Source organism: Oryza sativa, chromosome 1 (assembly GCF_034140825.1).
Source record: "Oryza sativa Japonica Group chromosome 1, ASM3414082v1".
Classification (NCBI taxonomy): Eukaryota; Viridiplantae; Streptophyta; class Magnoliopsida; order Poales; family Poaceae; genus Oryza; species Oryza sativa.
This window is the reverse complement of record NC_089035.1, coordinates 39,465,001-39,480,940: the sequence shown is the minus strand read 5'-3', so window position 1 is coordinate 39,480,940 and position 15,940 is coordinate 39,465,001. Positions and strand designations below refer to the sequence as shown.

General features: G+C 46.6%; 3 protein-coding genes and 1 long non-coding RNA gene across 8 annotated transcripts in view; 2 read left to right on the top strand and 2 right to left on the bottom strand.

The window, feature by feature from the left end:
- The first annotated feature begins 1,230 nt into the window (after positions 1-1,230).
- On the top strand, positions 1,231-3,050 carry LOC136354869 (uncharacterized). Its single transcript, XR_010738740.1, has 2 exons — positions 1,231-1,606; positions 2,597-3,050. It is a non-coding gene; the product is annotated as an uncharacterized lncRNA (long non-coding RNA).
- Positions 2,834-5,642, bottom strand: LOC4324958 (BTB/POZ and TAZ domain-containing protein 3). Of its 2 annotated transcripts, none has more exons than XM_066306696.1 (6): positions 5,509-5,642; positions 4,583-5,177; positions 4,336-4,466; positions 3,770-4,076; positions 3,281-3,594; positions 2,834-3,123 (listed from the first exon to the last, which is right to left on the bottom strand). In XM_066306696.1, the coding sequence occupies exons 2-6, from the start codon at positions 4,931-4,933 to the stop codon at positions 2,985-2,987; spliced, it is 1,242 nt and encodes a 413-aa protein (XP_066162793.1). In that variant the 5' UTR covers positions 4,934-5,177; positions 5,509-5,642; the 3' UTR covers positions 2,834-2,984. The 2 variants fall into 2 exon arrangements, with proteins under 2 accessions (XP_066162793.1, XP_015640130.1); XM_015784644.3 differs by having other exon boundaries at positions 4,583-4,943.
- A 1,310-nt stretch (positions 5,643-6,952) lies between these two features.
- Positions 6,953-9,117, bottom strand: LOC9269943 (beta-hexosaminidase 3). Of its 4 annotated transcripts, none has more exons than XR_010738729.1 (5): positions 8,914-9,117; positions 8,727-8,800; positions 8,019-8,126; positions 7,742-7,801; positions 6,953-7,651 (listed from the first exon to the last, which is right to left on the bottom strand). XR_010738729.1 is itself a non-coding variant. In XM_015776814.3 (5 exons), the coding sequence occupies exons 1-5, from the start codon at positions 8,936-8,938 to the stop codon at positions 7,599-7,601; spliced, it is 327 nt and encodes a 108-aa protein (XP_015632300.1). In that variant the 5' UTR covers positions 8,939-9,117; the 3' UTR covers positions 6,953-7,598. The 4 variants fall into 4 exon arrangements, 1 of the variants encoding a protein (XP_015632300.1); XM_015776814.3 differs by having other exon boundaries at positions 8,019-8,133; XR_010738727.1 differs by lacking the exon at positions 8,019-8,126 and having other exon boundaries at positions 8,880-9,117.
- A 4,524-nt stretch (positions 9,118-13,641) lies between these two features.
- The window catches only part of LOC136354965 (uncharacterized), a 3,348-nt gene continuing 1,049 nt past the window's right edge, over positions 13,642-15,940 (top strand). The window contains exons 1-3 of the mRNA XM_066306885.1: positions 13,642-14,674; positions 14,776-15,314; positions 15,456-15,940. The exon at positions 15,456-15,940 is cut by the window's right edge and continues 288 nt beyond it. Coding sequence (XP_066162982.1) covers positions 13,642-14,674; positions 14,776-15,314; positions 15,456-15,940 — 2,057 coding nt within the window. The remainder of the gene's footprint in view (positions 14,675-14,775; positions 15,315-15,455) is intronic.

The window sequence follows — 15,940 nt, the reverse complement described above, 5'->3', positions numbered from 1 at the left end:
GGGCGGCAATGGCGCGGAGGTGAATGGGAGAGGAAAGGAAAAAGGGGGGGGGAGCTCGGGTTTATAGGATGGCAATGTCGGTTTGGGAACCGACTTAGGGCGGTCAAAGGAGAGGGCTAGCGCTCGGCGGTCGCGGCCAAAGCGGCGACAGGGAGGAGGGAGGAGGATGACGCCGGCGGGAGGGAAAAAGGGGAAAAGAGGGAGAGAAAAGGGGGCTTGTCCCCTTGCCTCTTCGGGAAAAGGAGGAGGTAGCGGGGGCGTCGCGGCAGAGGGAGGAGGGAGGCTCTGCCTCCGTCCCTTGGAGGCTAGCGCGGGAGTGGCGGGGCCGAGGCAATGACGACGGCGATGACGGCGGGGCGGTTTGGAGCGGCGCGACGTCACGGGCGACAGGCGCGGGCTGGCGCGGCAGAGGGTGACGGCGGCGGCGACCAGGCGGTCGGCCACTCGGCACGCGCGCGCGGGAAACAACGGGCGGCGCGGCTGGGCACGCGCGCTGGATCGCGGGGCCGAGCGGCTGCAGGCGCGGCAGAGCAGCGGGGCCGGGCGACGCGGACGGCGCAGACGACGCGGCTCGGGCGGGGAACCACGCGGGCGCGCGCGCGAACGACGGCGCGCGGGGGCCGTCTTCGCGAGCGGGGAGCTCGCCAGGGAGAGGAGAAGGAGAGCGAGGGGATGGGGCGCTCGGCGCGGCGCTTGCGCACGCGCGGGCAGAGCGAGGGGAAAGGGAGGGGGTGCTCGGCGCGGCGCTCGCGCACTCGCGCGCGCGGCGCGCGGGCGGGGCGGAGCGGAGCGGAGGGAGAGGGGGAGAGGGAGCGCGCCGGGGGAGGGGAGGGGGCGAGAGAGAGAGAGAGAGAGAAAGCGGGAGCGCGCCGGGGGAGAGGAGAGGGCCGGGGGAGAGGGGAAGATGGGCCGAGAGAAATTCGGCCCATCGACCCCGGGGGAGGCAAAATAGACTTTTGCGGAGGGATTTGATTTGGAAGGATTTGGATTCGGAATTGGACTCGACGATAGATCGGGGATTGAGATCCGGGATGGCACGGACACTAGACAACAAGCAAGGAAACAAATTTCGCAATTAGGGTTTTTAGAGATAATTTTCCCGCTAGGCGCCACGACGGAACGGGCGCTACAAATAACCTCTTAAATAAGTTTGAATATGAAAAAAAGTCAAACTGACCTACATATGAAACGGGGTAGTATCATTTTTATCCGGTCTGCTAATGCGGCAAAAAAAAGATCATGCGTGGCATCTCTTTTGACTACATATGCACTCGCCTAGCCAAGTGCATTTCTCTCGCTCATCTCGGCATTTTTCCCATCTAAAAAACAAGCCCCGATCTCGCGTACGCAGCCTCCTCGCGCGCGCGTCGACTCGTCTCACACTCTCACCGAACCCCCGCGCCGTGCGGATCGAGTAGTACACTACCGCCGCGGCGAGGAAGCCATGGCCCACGTCGACGGCAGGGTGGTCGTCGGCGGCCATCCGCCGGTCCAGCGCGGCGGCGGGGCGCCGCCGGCCGCCGCCGGTTACCCGCTGCCCAAGGAGCCGCCGAGACGACGCCGACGACGCCCCTCCACGTTCGCGTCCTGCAGGATATTCGCAACGGTAAGGACACTACGTTTACATACATATATCGATTGATCCTTGATAAATGATTACATAAGCATTATATTTTTTTTCATAATTTTAGTCATTGATAGTCAAAGTATCAAAAGTTTATTTCACGGTAAAAGTAAAAGGTATAGAAATTTTACCCGGATCTTGTTCAAAATGTAGTGAGTGGGCATTCAGTAAGGACAATTCGTTTACAGATTTACATATACCGATCGATCCTTGCTTATTAATAGATCATGGAAGCATTGTATTATTATATATATTTTTCGTATTCTCAGTCATTTTTTTGACTGAACATATTTTTAAGTCATTGATAGTCAAAGTATAGAAAATTTTGCCAAATCTTGTTCAAAACGTAACAGATATTTGACCATGAAGTATAAATTGCGATCGTTGTACCCAATGCCTCTTATGTCTGCTTGTTAGAGAATTCAATGTATAATTCCGTATGGGTATTAAGGTGAGGTCCACATAGTATGGATAAAGCAATGAAAAGATCTGTACAATATATGGAGCCCTCCCAACTCTAAAATGGGACCCACAACCATATAATTATTTCATTTTTTTCTCTTCCCTGTCGGTGCTCTCATTATTTTGCCTGCAACATTGTAAAAAAGAAGTGTTATTTTATTTGGAGTGCCCGTCCTCACGGGAAGGGCCGATTTGTTAGGGCTAGGACCTGATACCGCCGCCTGCAATGTATGGAGCTTGTGCTATGGTGAAAAGATTCTCTTAGTACCCCTGTTAATTCACACATTGCGGATGCTCTTACAACCACAACCAGATTTTGAATTTTGAAACTTAATTTTATAGTTAATTTTAAAGTTTTTTAATCTTAGTCTATTTTTTCACTATTGCTTTTAAACCACAAATAACACAGATATGAAAGTTTTACCTATGAATTCTTTGGGTTCCTTCGTTCACTTTTCAACGGCTTATCATGTGGCTCTGTATTTTGACCCTACTCTACTGTTGCCGCAGGCTTTCCTAGTCGTCATTGGCCTCTTATGGATAACTGAATTCTTCCTCATCATGTTCTATGATACATATCCTAGTCCAACCAATGTATTGCTGTTCTTGCCTATAACTCTCCTGGTGATTGCCGCATGCTTCGCTTGTGGGCTCGCAATGGTCGTTTGCTGCGATCACGGAGAACACGAAGGCAACCGCCGGGTGCAAAATTCCCCAGTCTAGGCTAAGATAATTAAGCTTCTCTCGAGATGGAAGTTTTTCTCATTTCTCCTTTCTTCAGATTGTCATGTTAGAATTGAGACACCTTTTAATCTTCAGTACAACAAATGTTCACAGTTTACATCGAGTTTATGTGTTAGTGCATAATTCTTGTAACTTGTGAACCTAGAACGTAGCACTATGTTTTCAGGGATGGAAATTTTCTCCTTTCTGAGATGGAACTGGTTGTTGCTTTGCTCTCCAACACCTTGGACACCAAAAGATTCCACTTGGCCTCCTCCTTTCTGCTCAGATGTTGCATTTTCTCCTTGAAATGCCTGTAGGAGTAAAACAGCACAAAAATTCAGAGCAGAAATGCTGAACAAGTAGCATGGTCAGAGTAGATAACTAGATATGCTGGGTCACAGTGACCAAAAGAATGTCAAAGAATGCAACAGAAACACAGAACAATGTGCAGCAAACAGAAGTGCTCACCTACAGAGGGGAACATGGCAAGTTTCAAGTGCAGAGCACATGCGAGAATGCAGCTCAAGAAGCTGCCATATGCGCTTGCAGTTAGCGCAGCCACCAGGCACCCGCATTTTGCACGCCGAGAAATGGCGCAGGAGCAGCTCGATGCCCTTGCAGGCAGGAAACCTGCAAACGGCCTGACTGCTCTTTAGCGTTTGATCTCGAGGGCCAATTGTCCTGCATCCATCTCGACATATATGAATAAGAGCTTCCATAGCTTCATGTAGCTGCAGATAAACCTTATTCTCCTCCAGCCTTCTTGCTCTCTCTTGCCTTTTCTGCATCAGTTCAGATTTCAAAACAAATATCATGAATAGTGACAATATACACAATAATGAGAGATTGATCTTTGATATGAAAACAAAAGAAAATGATGTGGAAAATTTGACAAAACTAGGTGGAGTTGCGATTAAGCGATACTATGTATAAACTTCATTTCAGAGAATTACTCACTGTATCTTCTTCGACGAGGGACTCAAGCAGCTCCTGCTCCAGGCTTGGGTTGGCTTGTCTCATCACTCTCCACCCTTCTGTTTGAGTGATAGCCTTGAAATCTCCGATGATCATACGAGTGCATACGAGGGAGAGCCGCGGCGCGTCGCACAGTCTAGCAAGTTGTAGTATGTCTACCACGTTCTCAGGAGAAAGCAAAGATGTCTCCAGTTGGTTGATGCAGACTCTCTTCAGAGATGGTACTGAGAAAACGTGGGAGAGTACAAGCAGATGAAGTACATACCTCTTCATCTGATACTGCTCAAAACTTCAACAAATAAAAGCACAAGTGACAAGGTTTTCAATCAATACATTTCACAGATGAAACCAGTCAGCATTAATTTCAGTATCATTTGCTGAAAAATGGTTCAGAGTTCAGACAAAAAGTGATCTTATCTACAAGACTATAACTAACTCTGTATATCACAAAAGCTACTAGTCTGAACATTTCAACCTTTTAACAACAACAAAGAAGTTATCTAAGGAATAAGCTACAATGAAAAGCAAGATGACAAAGTATATCATACCGCGAGGAATAAAGAAATCTGATGAAAACATGTACTGCTTCTGATGGTACACCAGGTATCAGGATGTGTCGGATGCCACCTTGTACTTTAGCTTCTTCCAACATAGCTCTTAGAACAGGAGATTTAATACCCTGCAGAAGAGGAAGCAGTTAAGCCCTTACACAGGACAAAACCTGCCTATGTTTCAGTCATATATGATTATGTGATGCCCTGTTATTGGGAAAAAAATTCAGAAAACTTTACTTACAACAACGCAGGAATGTGACATGATCTCATTGCCATCTTCCGTCAAAACACGGAGATCATATTGATACGCTTCGAAGAACATCCTGTCCCAGAAATCCTGGATCTCTTCAGGGACACACCTGCAAGCCTTTGCATTCCTGGAAGTTCTGTGTGTGCCATAAGAAGTTCCGGGTAATGGAGGTGGATCAGGGGCATTAGTGCACTGTGAAGGAAGAGTATATCGGCTATGATCTTGAACAGCTTTGGAGCCTGTGAAGCTATTGCACTCAAGCTGGATATCAAATGGGCTGCCGATCACACTGCCATCCCCATTCAGTAGGAATTGTGAAGAATCCAGCTCAAGACATGCCATCAACTATGCACTAATGAAAGCAAAGAAAATAGTTTGCTCAAAACACAACTTCAGCAAAAAGTGATAGTAGCTTTTTGTTCAAGCCAGGTTCAGTGGGACAAAAATGAACAGAACAGGAAACAGAGTAAAAAGTGATGTAGTTATATATTAAATAAATTGCTTTGATGTTGGATCCTAGTTGTGCGATACTTCCAAGAAACAAATCCAAGAGCAAATATGTTTCTTCCTTTTTGCTCCAAAGAATCTGCGATTGTGTGAAATTATCCGAGATAAAAGAGAGAGAAAAAAAAAGAACAAGAGCTAAAGCATGCATAAATGACGAATCGACGCTTAAAGAAGCATCTAGCGAAAAGAGCAAAGCCCTTTCTGAATTCTGAGGATGGTTCTGAACTTCCAAGTATTCTCAAGCAGAACAAACATCACGGCATGGGTCAGAAACCTATAAATCACAAACATATCTGAACTGACTGAATTACAGTTCAGCTCCTCACACACATCAAGAGAAGGGATTTAACAGGGCAGAAGAAAACTCAAAAGCAAAAGGCGAAAAACACAAATCACAGCCGCTTGCTCACCTGAAATCAAGCCTCGCGGCCTCGCCGGAGAAGCCTCTGCAACAGGGAGGACGAGAAGTCGAGAAGATTCAGAAGAGGAGAGAAGCTGCACCACCACCACCACGGCACCACCGCGTCGCCAGTTACCACTTACCACTCTCTCCATGGCTTCAAAGCCTTCCTATATAAGGCGACCTCCTCACGCGTCCAAGCACTGGTGAGGCTGACACGTGTCCCCACCAGAAGTGGGACCCACACGTCAGTGAAACTGCGTGACCGTGTGGGAGAGCCAAGACCATTTGGGAAAAGAACCGAAAAAAGTGACGCACTCACGCCAAGCAGGAAGAGTCAGCCGACTCCGACGCCCCAGCCAATGGAAGATCGCCACGTGTGCAGATGCGGCGCCGACCAGCGAGTCCGTGGGCGCGGTCCAGGACGAAAGGCGCAGAACTCTCTCGCTGAGCGGTGGGCCCAGGGCGGCATGGGCGGTGCATGCAGGACGACGGAGATGGAATACGCCCACGCAAACAAAACCAGGTGGGCCCACTATCGAAAAGCGGTGGGCCCACCGTCTTGCCGCTCGTGTGGTTTTGTGGGGCCCGCACTGGAGCTGCAAGTGGGGGTTGGGGTGTGTGGCCTTGTTGACTTGCCCTCTGCAGCGGCGGATGAACAGCTACCAGTGGATGAGTATACAAAAACCGAAGAGGATTTCGCGTCCGTTTCTCGGATCTGCAGCAACAGGAGTCAGTCAAAACGGCACATTATCAACAACAGAGGAAAACAAACAATATCTAGGATTTTTTTTTTGGGTACATACCGGTATACATCGATCTGATTCTCTTCCTCTCACTTTCGTTCTAGATATCTGTTTCTTTCTCTCTCTCTCTCTCTCTCTTTTTTGGTTTGTTCCATGCAGGAGGGGACCTCTCCTCGTCTTTGTTCGTGGAGAGATCGAGAAATCGATAACGAGACATCCAGTGTTCATTTCTACAGTTACTGCTGCTTAATTTACTATGCATCTCGGCCTTGCAAGCAACCACTTTTGGTTCTACGTGAAGCCTGTTAGTTTATGAGCAAGATATACAAGTTAATACTTGTTGGTAACAGTAATAGCAAGTTGATAATTGTTGATAAATTCTCTTACTGTGAGCATGAATTACAAAGACAACTGGATGTAATTCCCATTTTTTTTTCTTATGACATATTTAACACTGAAATACATTGTTTCTTAGCTAGGACAATTATTATGCCGATTTCCAGCAATGCCCTACTCATTAACGTCATAAATCAAACAGGAAGTGAGGAAATACCAGTTATGAACCACGGCTCTATGGTCCAACTTGTATCCAAAGTTGTTAAATATTTCCTCCCTGCAAGCATAACATGTTGTTTGTTAATAGTTGAGAACTACTCCTTAAAACCTGTTAAATCTGCAACGACTGCAACCAAAAGACATACCAGTTGATGGCATCATAACCGTGTGATATTTCTGTCTTTTGGGATCTCAATACAGAATATATGTATGCATCGGACACATTTTGGCTGGGTTGGCCGAATTAAAAAAGCGGCCAACCAATTGTACTAAGTTGAAATAAGATGTATACATAATGTTACAAAGTTAGATACAAGAAAAGCAACGAGCCTCTGCCGAGACCTGATGAGAAACATGCCAGCAGCAGCTGGTACTCGCTAGGGCTGCAAACTACTCCTAAGGATTCATGAACACTCCAGCTTCTCTCCAGAGCATGATCTCCTCTTTGACTTCCCCAAGCAGCTGCAAGGTAGATTTCACTCGTTGGTCGAAAATTCTAGCATCTCCTCTCCTTCCAAACTAGACAGCTTAACATAAAACACAGCGAATCAAAAGCTTTTCTTAATTGCTTCTCGAACGCCGGCCTCGTCGACAGTCACCAGTCCTCAAATGGTCTGATCTTGTATCGCCACACTCGATTCTTGTAAGCACACTCGACCAACAAGCACTTGCAGGTCTCATGCATCTGTTGATATTGCAAACAGTCATGCTGATTTGGCCACCCTTTCATTTGCAAGTTATCTGCCGTCAAACAATGGCCTTTGATTGCCAACCACATGAAGAACCGGATCGATGGAGCCTAGTTCCCCTGTTTGTACCATTTCTTAATATGGGGTATTGCAGTACAGCAGCCTGAAAGTACACAATAATAATAAATGGAATGATATATACAGTCAGAGTGTGTATACCACAAGAAAATATATATACAAGACTTCTGCTTACTTGTGTTAACTTCATCACCTCCTAAATGGACAGATTTGAACTTAAAAACTTTGCTAAAATCTGAAAAATAACAGAGCAACTATGTTAGACGGTTTGAATAAGATAATCACTGTTTTCTGCCATTATGTATTTATATGTGCTGCCAAGTTTATGAATTACCGATTTCTTTCCATACGTGCACAAACCCCAAAGATCAAATAATATTTTGAAATAACATGTATATAGTCAAATTTGTATATTTCATTTTTGTCAGAAAAAAAGGTATATTATGTATCACCTGAAAGAATGCCATCAATAATTCCGAATGAGAAGTTGTTACTGACGTCAAGTGATTCTTTGCAGCTATCTGATGGCCACAGTGATGGGTAAACAATGCAAAAGTTTCCTACACACTTCATCACACTCTCCATATCACAACGGCTAGTAAATCAACTGGCTACTACATCAGCAGTGTTTCAACACATAGCAGCATATGGCAGTATTTCAGCATATCAATGACAATATTGCACTTCAGCACATATGGTATGTCAATATATATAGCATCATTTCAGCAAGCATTTGAGCACAAAGGTCATCAGCACTTCAAAACAGAATTCAGCAGCATTTCACGGACAACACATACACAATCAACAAACACACATCTCTAGCGTCACTCAACTCCATTGTTCATCAATCAAAAAAAATAGCATTGGGTTGTTCATCAGCACTGCGCAAGCCACAAGGTAATACATGGTGTTCAAATGAGATATGTTCAGCAGCCCAGTTCCGGAGATGTAATCCAATATTAGCAATTATCCTTTAGTAACCAAATTATATTTTATTGCTCAGTGGTTTTTACAGGACAGTTCACACAGATAACTTGTGATTTCCATTTAGTTATCCATCTGGTATATCCTATGCTATTTTAGTTTGATCATTTCTAGGACTTACTAGGAGCAAGCATCTACTGTCCATTTCCACAACATAAGGCAATTGAGCAGCTAACCTCAATCTGTGCGTGCAATGGATTTCTTGCTGTAGGAACAGATGAGTCGTATGATTCGTCACCTCCAATTTGAGCTGCAGAAGATTGAACAGCACAGAGGTCATTAACAGAAAAACAGATCGGTTTCTGAAGAGAACATGTTGTTCAACAGACTAGCTCAGATCTGATGCGACAAGTTCATCACGACCATGGCGAGCGCCGGGCCGCCACATCGGCGGCTGCGGCTGCGGGGAGCGCGCTCCGGGAGGGATTGGGAGACGATGGAGTGGAGGCCCCGTGATCTGGACCACCCTGCCTCATCCGCCGCCCCCTCGCCAGCAGCGGTGGACGACGGCGCGGCCCGCCGCCGCGGCGACGAGGGCTGAAAGGGGATGGGATTCTGGCTGGACTCGTCGTTGCCCACTTGCCCACTAGACATTAAAAAATAAATAAAAAATAGAAGAAGAATGAAAAAAAAAAAAAAACACGCGTAACGGCTCAACGCGACGCCGCCTCGCCTCGGCTCCGCGACGGCGCCGGCTCGCCGCATCGCGCCGCCCCTATTTGAACCCCTCCCTCCTCTCCTCTGATCCTCTCCCCTCCAAATCCAAATTATCTCCCCCCAAATCAGGACAAGCTCTCGGTCTCCTCCCCATCGTTGAAGATGGCGAGCGCGGGGGGGCACGGCGACGATGGCGACTCCGGGCGCCGACCACCCGCCGACCCCGCGCTGGGCTCCAACCACAAGGACGAGGTGGAGGCGGCGGCGAACCAGAGAAGAGTCGAGGACGACGGCGGCGAGTTCTACTCGTTGCGCTCATGGGGTGAATTGGTGCGGAGGTGGCTACGCAGGGACGATGGCGACGACGACGACGACTCCTTCTTCGCAATGCCGGCATGGAGGGGATGTGCACCAGCGACGGCGACAGCAGCTACCAGGCGTCGCGCTCGCGATCGAGGTGATGACGACTCCTCCTTCGCACTGGCGGCATGGAGGAGATGCACACTAGCGACGCCGACATCGACAGCAGCTACCACGCGTCGCGCACGCGCTCGAGGTGTCATGGGCGTTCCCGTCACCGCGCCCGCGTCCACGGTTCGCAGCGACGCCTCCACGTCCAAGTCCGAGCCCACGTCCACGGTTCGCGACGACGCCTCCGCCTCCGCCTCCAGCACCGACTCGGCGCCCAAGTCCGCGTCACTGCTTCGCCACGACGCCTCCGGCACCTACTCGGCGCCCAAGTCCGCGTCACCCAATGCTCCCGTGCTCCCGTTCACGGCGGCCTCCGACGCCGCCACAGCGTTCAAGTCCATGCCACCCGACGCGTACGCGGCGATCCATGCTCTGATACTCGCGTGCTCCAAGACCTCGGACAGTGCCTCGGCATCACCTCCCATGCCACCCGAGGCGTACGCGGCCCTGCACTCCCTCATGCTCGCATGCTCCAAGGCCTCGAACACCGCCTCCGCGTCAGCGCCGCCCATGCCACCCGAGGCGTACGCAGCCCTGCACGCTCTCGTGCTCGCCTGCTCCAAGGCATCAGACACTGCATCCGCGTCGCCGCCGCCACCGCCCGACGCGCACGCTCTCGCGTTCACGGACCTACTATCTTCTTCGACAAGATTAGCGACCTCTCTCACGAATAGCCAAGTGAGTTTGGCGGCACCGGCCGACCACCTTGCACACAGCATGTCTATTTTAGCTGAGAAGATCGTCGAGGGGTCGAACGGCTTAGAGGAAGCCGCTGCAAATGTGAAGAATGCCGCTTCAACTCTGCTCGTCGCCGCTGACAATCCAAAAGCCAGCGAAGAGTTAGCCGGCGAATCAAGAGATCTCGCAGCACGTATTCTGCAGCTTATCCATGACGTTGAAGACCAAGCTCGCGAGGATGCGGCTGGCGCCAAGTTTACTGATCAGGACGTGTTGCCCGGATGCGAACAGTGCGCAGACCGGAGTTGTCTCTGCCCGTGGCTGTTCGGGAGCTGCACTTCACCGTCCGGCGGCTGCTCCACGTCACAACCTCGCCGCGCCGTCGACGAGAAGCAGGTATATACTGATATGTCCCTTGTTTTGATTGATGTGTTCTTGTAAATGTCGCTTTGATTGATGTGCTCTGGTGTTAATGCATGTGTTATGTGTTGCAAATGCAGTAGTAGGCACTGTTTAGTTTCGGAAACAAAACTTTTCATCCATAATATCGAATGTTTAGATACACGTATGGAGTGTTAGATGTGGATAAAAAAAACTAATTACATAGTTCACACATAAATTGTAAGACGAATCTTTTAAGCCTAATTGCGCCATGATTTGATAATGTGGTGCTATAATAAATATTTGCTAATGATGGATTAATTAGGCTTAATAAATTCGTTTCGTAGTTTTTTAGCGGAATCTATAATGTGTGTCCATGTATCTGATGTGACCACCATAAATAGGACTTAGACTTTTAGATTGAGGGAGACACGCATAAAACATTGATTGTTGCAGATGCACTAAGAAATTTTTACGTACAAGGAAGTGATCAAATATTACTATTGTCAATTGCACTGGTTAATGCATTAATTTGCTATTTGCAGGAGACACTTCGGGACAAATGGACTACATTTTTCACATTTTCTATGCCAGCATCGTTGGCGGTGTTACCCTTGCTGGAAAAACACATTTCCCAAGGCTATTCTGCTTTGCTGGGTTATTCATATGGTGCCATATTTTTCTCGGCTGCGGCGGGGTTACTTCTATCCATGAATGCAACGGCTGATTCTGACGTTCAGGTTGCAAGATATCTTGGGAACTTAAGTGTGCTTGCTTTATCCGTGTTAGTCATGTTTGGACGTCGTTAGGCGCCGGCAGTATTTGGATGATAGCTTTTTTCCTGGCTGCCATTGTTTTTGGCCATGGGTGTGCTTGGCTAAGGGTAAGACTAGCAGTAGACAGTAGTAGTACTCATTTTATACCTTTGTGACCAAGTGACTAACTGTTTCTGTATTTGTTTTGCAGTGCCTTTTTTCTGGAAATCCTACACCCACAAAACACAACTGACAGAGTTCCGAGGAGGTTACGAGAAGGGTGCGGAAGGGAAGTAAAAGAGTGCGGCTGGAGAAGAGTTCGAGAAGGGGGAGTAAAGGAGTGCAAGAAGGGGAGTAAAAGAGGAAGCAATTTCAGATAAAGCTCAGAGAAAAGAAAAAAAATATATGACACCGATCATTGTAGGAAAGATAAATAGATACTTCTGTTACTGTTTAGATCATCCTCCAAAAAGAGGAATAGATACTCTTGTTACAGTACTTAGATCGTCCTCCGAAGGATTGTCAAAAGTGCTCGTACAAATACTAGCAATCATCAAACTCATCAAACGTCTGCATGAAGATTGTAAGCGGTGCAATGGAATTGACTGCCAAAACCAGTATCCTTACCAAGATGGCAAGGATAGTAGGGCCGGGGCAATCCATCATGGTGCTGAAAGCCACAAAGCCGATTTCCATACCGATTGCAAGACCCTGCAAATTAAAAAGGCAAAAAACAAATTAACACTATAATACTACTACTTTGTTTATTTGATAAAGAAACAAAAGAATTCCATATTCGCGCGCCTATCTAATACTCCCTCCTTTCCAAATTTTCCAAATTAATCAGTGGAATCCAAAATTTCTTAAATTAATCATCGTATACAATTAATGCATCATGGAATAATATGTGCATATTAAGATGTAATTGGTTTGATGTTTTAATCGATACATACATTTATGTGGAAGAATATGTGCATGGTGTCTTGGGATTATTTTGGGATAGAGGAAATAACTACTAAGCGGCCGCAGCTGCAGTTGAGTTGAGCTCTCTAATCTCGAGGACAAACCAAACAATTTCTTCGTATAAAAACACCTCATTGCATGCATCCTTACTAATGCGCATGGCACAAAATCAGCATTATGTAACGAAAAAGAAGAGGAATTAATCGTGATCTCAGGATGGAATCAGCATTATGTTTCCTTTTTCTCTAGAAAAATTGTCAACTTCCACCGAGACGTACTGGTGGAGAAACCATCTTTCGTCGGTCGGCCGATTTCCACAATAGTCCCGGATGCAATAAAAACCGGGGCTAAAGATGATCTTTAGTCCCGGTTCAAAAGGGTAACGGGCATATTTGATCTTTAGTCCCGGTTTGTGTTACCAACCGGGACTAAAAATCATCTTTAGCCCCGGTTCGAATGCTGTCAGGACCTGTCAGGCCCCCCCGGGATCTTTAGTCCCGGTTGGTAACACCAACTGGGACTAAAGATCTTAACTTTAGTCCCGGTTGGTATTATCAACCGGGGCTAAAGATCCCGGTGATCTTTAGCCCCGGTTGGTGCTACCAACCGGGACTAAAGTCCCACCCCTATATATATGTCTTCTTCCTCCTCCAGCTGCCCGAGCAAGCTTCAAAATTACTTCAAAAAAGAGGGGAGGTCATGCCAAAATTTCTATTGAATTTATTTTGGTGATTACATACAAATCGGAGGTGCCTAAAAGGTTTGCAACTTCATCCTCCAATGTTTTTTTTGTCATACTACATTTGCACCTATGTTTTGCACACTTTTTTTTGTCTCCAAAATTTAGTTGTAAGTTGATGAGAGAGAAAATGTGTGTGGGGAAGAAAGAATATATAGAAATTTAGTTCATTTGCTAAACAAGGTTTTATAAAATAGTTGAGAAGGAAAACTCTAGTGAAAGTTAATCTTAAATAATAGAAAACAAACTAAAATGAAAATTAAAAGAAGTAAAACACATTAAAATTAGTTTAAAACTTTACAAATAGTTTTTAAGAATTATTTGGTGTAATATTTTATGATTTTTGTATGAATAAAGATATCTTATAATTATTGTATGACTGTCATTATTGTAAGAATAATTATTTGTGTGCGGTTTTTTTGACTCATGTAGATGAATCGGCAATGGATGTACGCTGACCGGCGGTCCAAAGAGTTTATTGACGGCGTGCACTATTTTTTGAGAGTGGCCGAAGCTAACAGGCAAAGGGGTTTTATTTGTTGTCCATGCAATAAGTGTAAGAATCAGAAGGAGTATTCTGCATCCAGGACTATTCATTTCCACTTGTTTGAGTCGGGGTTCATGCCAAGCTATAATTGTTGGACATCCCACGGAGAGCAAGGTGTTGAAATGGAAGAAGATGAAGTGGAAGACGACAATATTCCGGACTTTGCTCAGTATGTTGGATTTGAAGGAAATCAAACGGGCGAGGAGGAAATAGCTGCTGATGGTAACGACGTTGCGGATGATCTTGGTCAGATGTTGCAGGACGCTAGGGAGGACTGCGAAAGTGAAAAGGAGGCCCATAAATTGGACAAGATGTTGGAGGACCACAGAACTTCGTTGTACCCAGGTTGCGAGCAGGGGCACAAAAAGTTGGATACCACTCTGGAGTTGTTGCAATGGAAGGCAAAAAATAGGGTTAGTGACAAGGCATTTGGCGATTTATTGAAACTCATTAAGAACATTCTTCCGGGGGGAAACAAATTGCCCGAGACAACGTACGAGGCTAAGAAGATAGTCTGCCCGTTAGGACTGGAAGTTCATAAGATTCACGCATGTCCGAACGATTGTATCCTATATCGCGGTGAGGAGTATGAGAACCTAGAAGCATGCCCTGTTTGCAAAGCACTACGATACAAGATTAGACGGGACGATCCAGGAGAAGTTGACGGGCAGCTAACAAAGAAGAGAATTCCTGCTAAGGTGATGTGGTATTTCCCTATAATACCACGGCTAAGGCGTTTGTTCAGGAACAAGGGAAATGCTAGAATGTTGCGATGGCACGCTGAAGAGCGTCAACAGGACGGGATGCTGAGACACCCCGCCGATGGTTCGCAGTGGCGAAACATCGACAGAAAATTTAAAGAATTTGGAAAGGACGCACGAAACATACGGTTTGGTTTGAGTACGGATGGCATGAATCCTTTTGGAGAGATGAGCAGCGGCCATAGCACTTGGCCCGTTACGATGTGTATCTACAACCTCCCCCCTGGCTATGCATGAAGAGGAAGTACATAATGATGCCGATTATTATTCAAGGCCCCAAGCAACCTGGTAACGACATCGACGTGTACCTAAGACCACTGGTCGAAGATCTTAAACAGTTGTGGAAGAAGGAAGGTGTCCCCGTGTGGGACGAGGACAAACAGGAGGAGTTTAACCTACGAGCGCTGCTGTTCGTAACCATCAACGATTGGCCTGCACTTAGCAACCTATCCGGACAGTCCAACAAGGGGTACAAGGCTTGCACTCACTGTATGGATGAAACAGAAAGTACGTATCTTAAGCACTGTAGGAAGGTTGTATACATGGGTCATCGTCGATTCCTTGCAGCAAACCACCCGGTACGGAAGAAAGGCAAGCACTTCGAACATAAGGCCGACCACCGTACGAAGCCTAAACATCGCAGCGGAAAAACAGTGTTTGCTATGGTTAAAGATCTTAAAGTAGTGTTCGGAAAGGGGCCTGGAAGCCAGCATATAGAGAGCGAAGATGGTCACGCGGCGATGTGGAAAAAGAACTCTATATTTTGGGAGTTACCATATTGGGAATTCTTGGACGTACACCACGCAATCGACGTGATGCACCTCACTAAGAACCTTTGCGTAAACCTTCTTGGCTTCCTAGGTGTATACGGAAAGTCGAAAGATACACTGGAAGCACGTAATGATCTGAAGCATATGGAACAACGCGGCGACCTTCACCCGGAACCAAAGGAGAAAGGAAGCCATTACTTGAGTCCAGCCAGCTACACTCTTAGCAAGGCAGAGAAGGAAAGTATGTTTGAATGCTTGGAGAGCATAAAGGTACCGTCTGGATACTCCACGAATATCAAGCGAATAATAAGCACGAAGGAGAAGAAGTTCACAAACCTAAAGTCTCATGACTGTCACGTGTTGATGACACAACTGCTACCAGTTGTAATAAGGGGTATCCTTCCAGACAATGTCCGGGCAACAATAACAAAGATATGTGCATTCATGAACGCAATTTCGCAGAAGGTCATCGATCCGGATAGATTAGAAGCCCTTCAGAATGAAGTGGTGCAATGTCTCGTCAGTTTTGAGTTGATATTTCCACCTTCATTTTTCAATATAATGACGCATCTGCTTTGTCACCTTGTGAAAGAGATCCGTATTCTCGGGCCTATGTACCTACACAACATGTTTCCTTTCGAGAGGTACATGGGCGTTCTGAAGAAGTA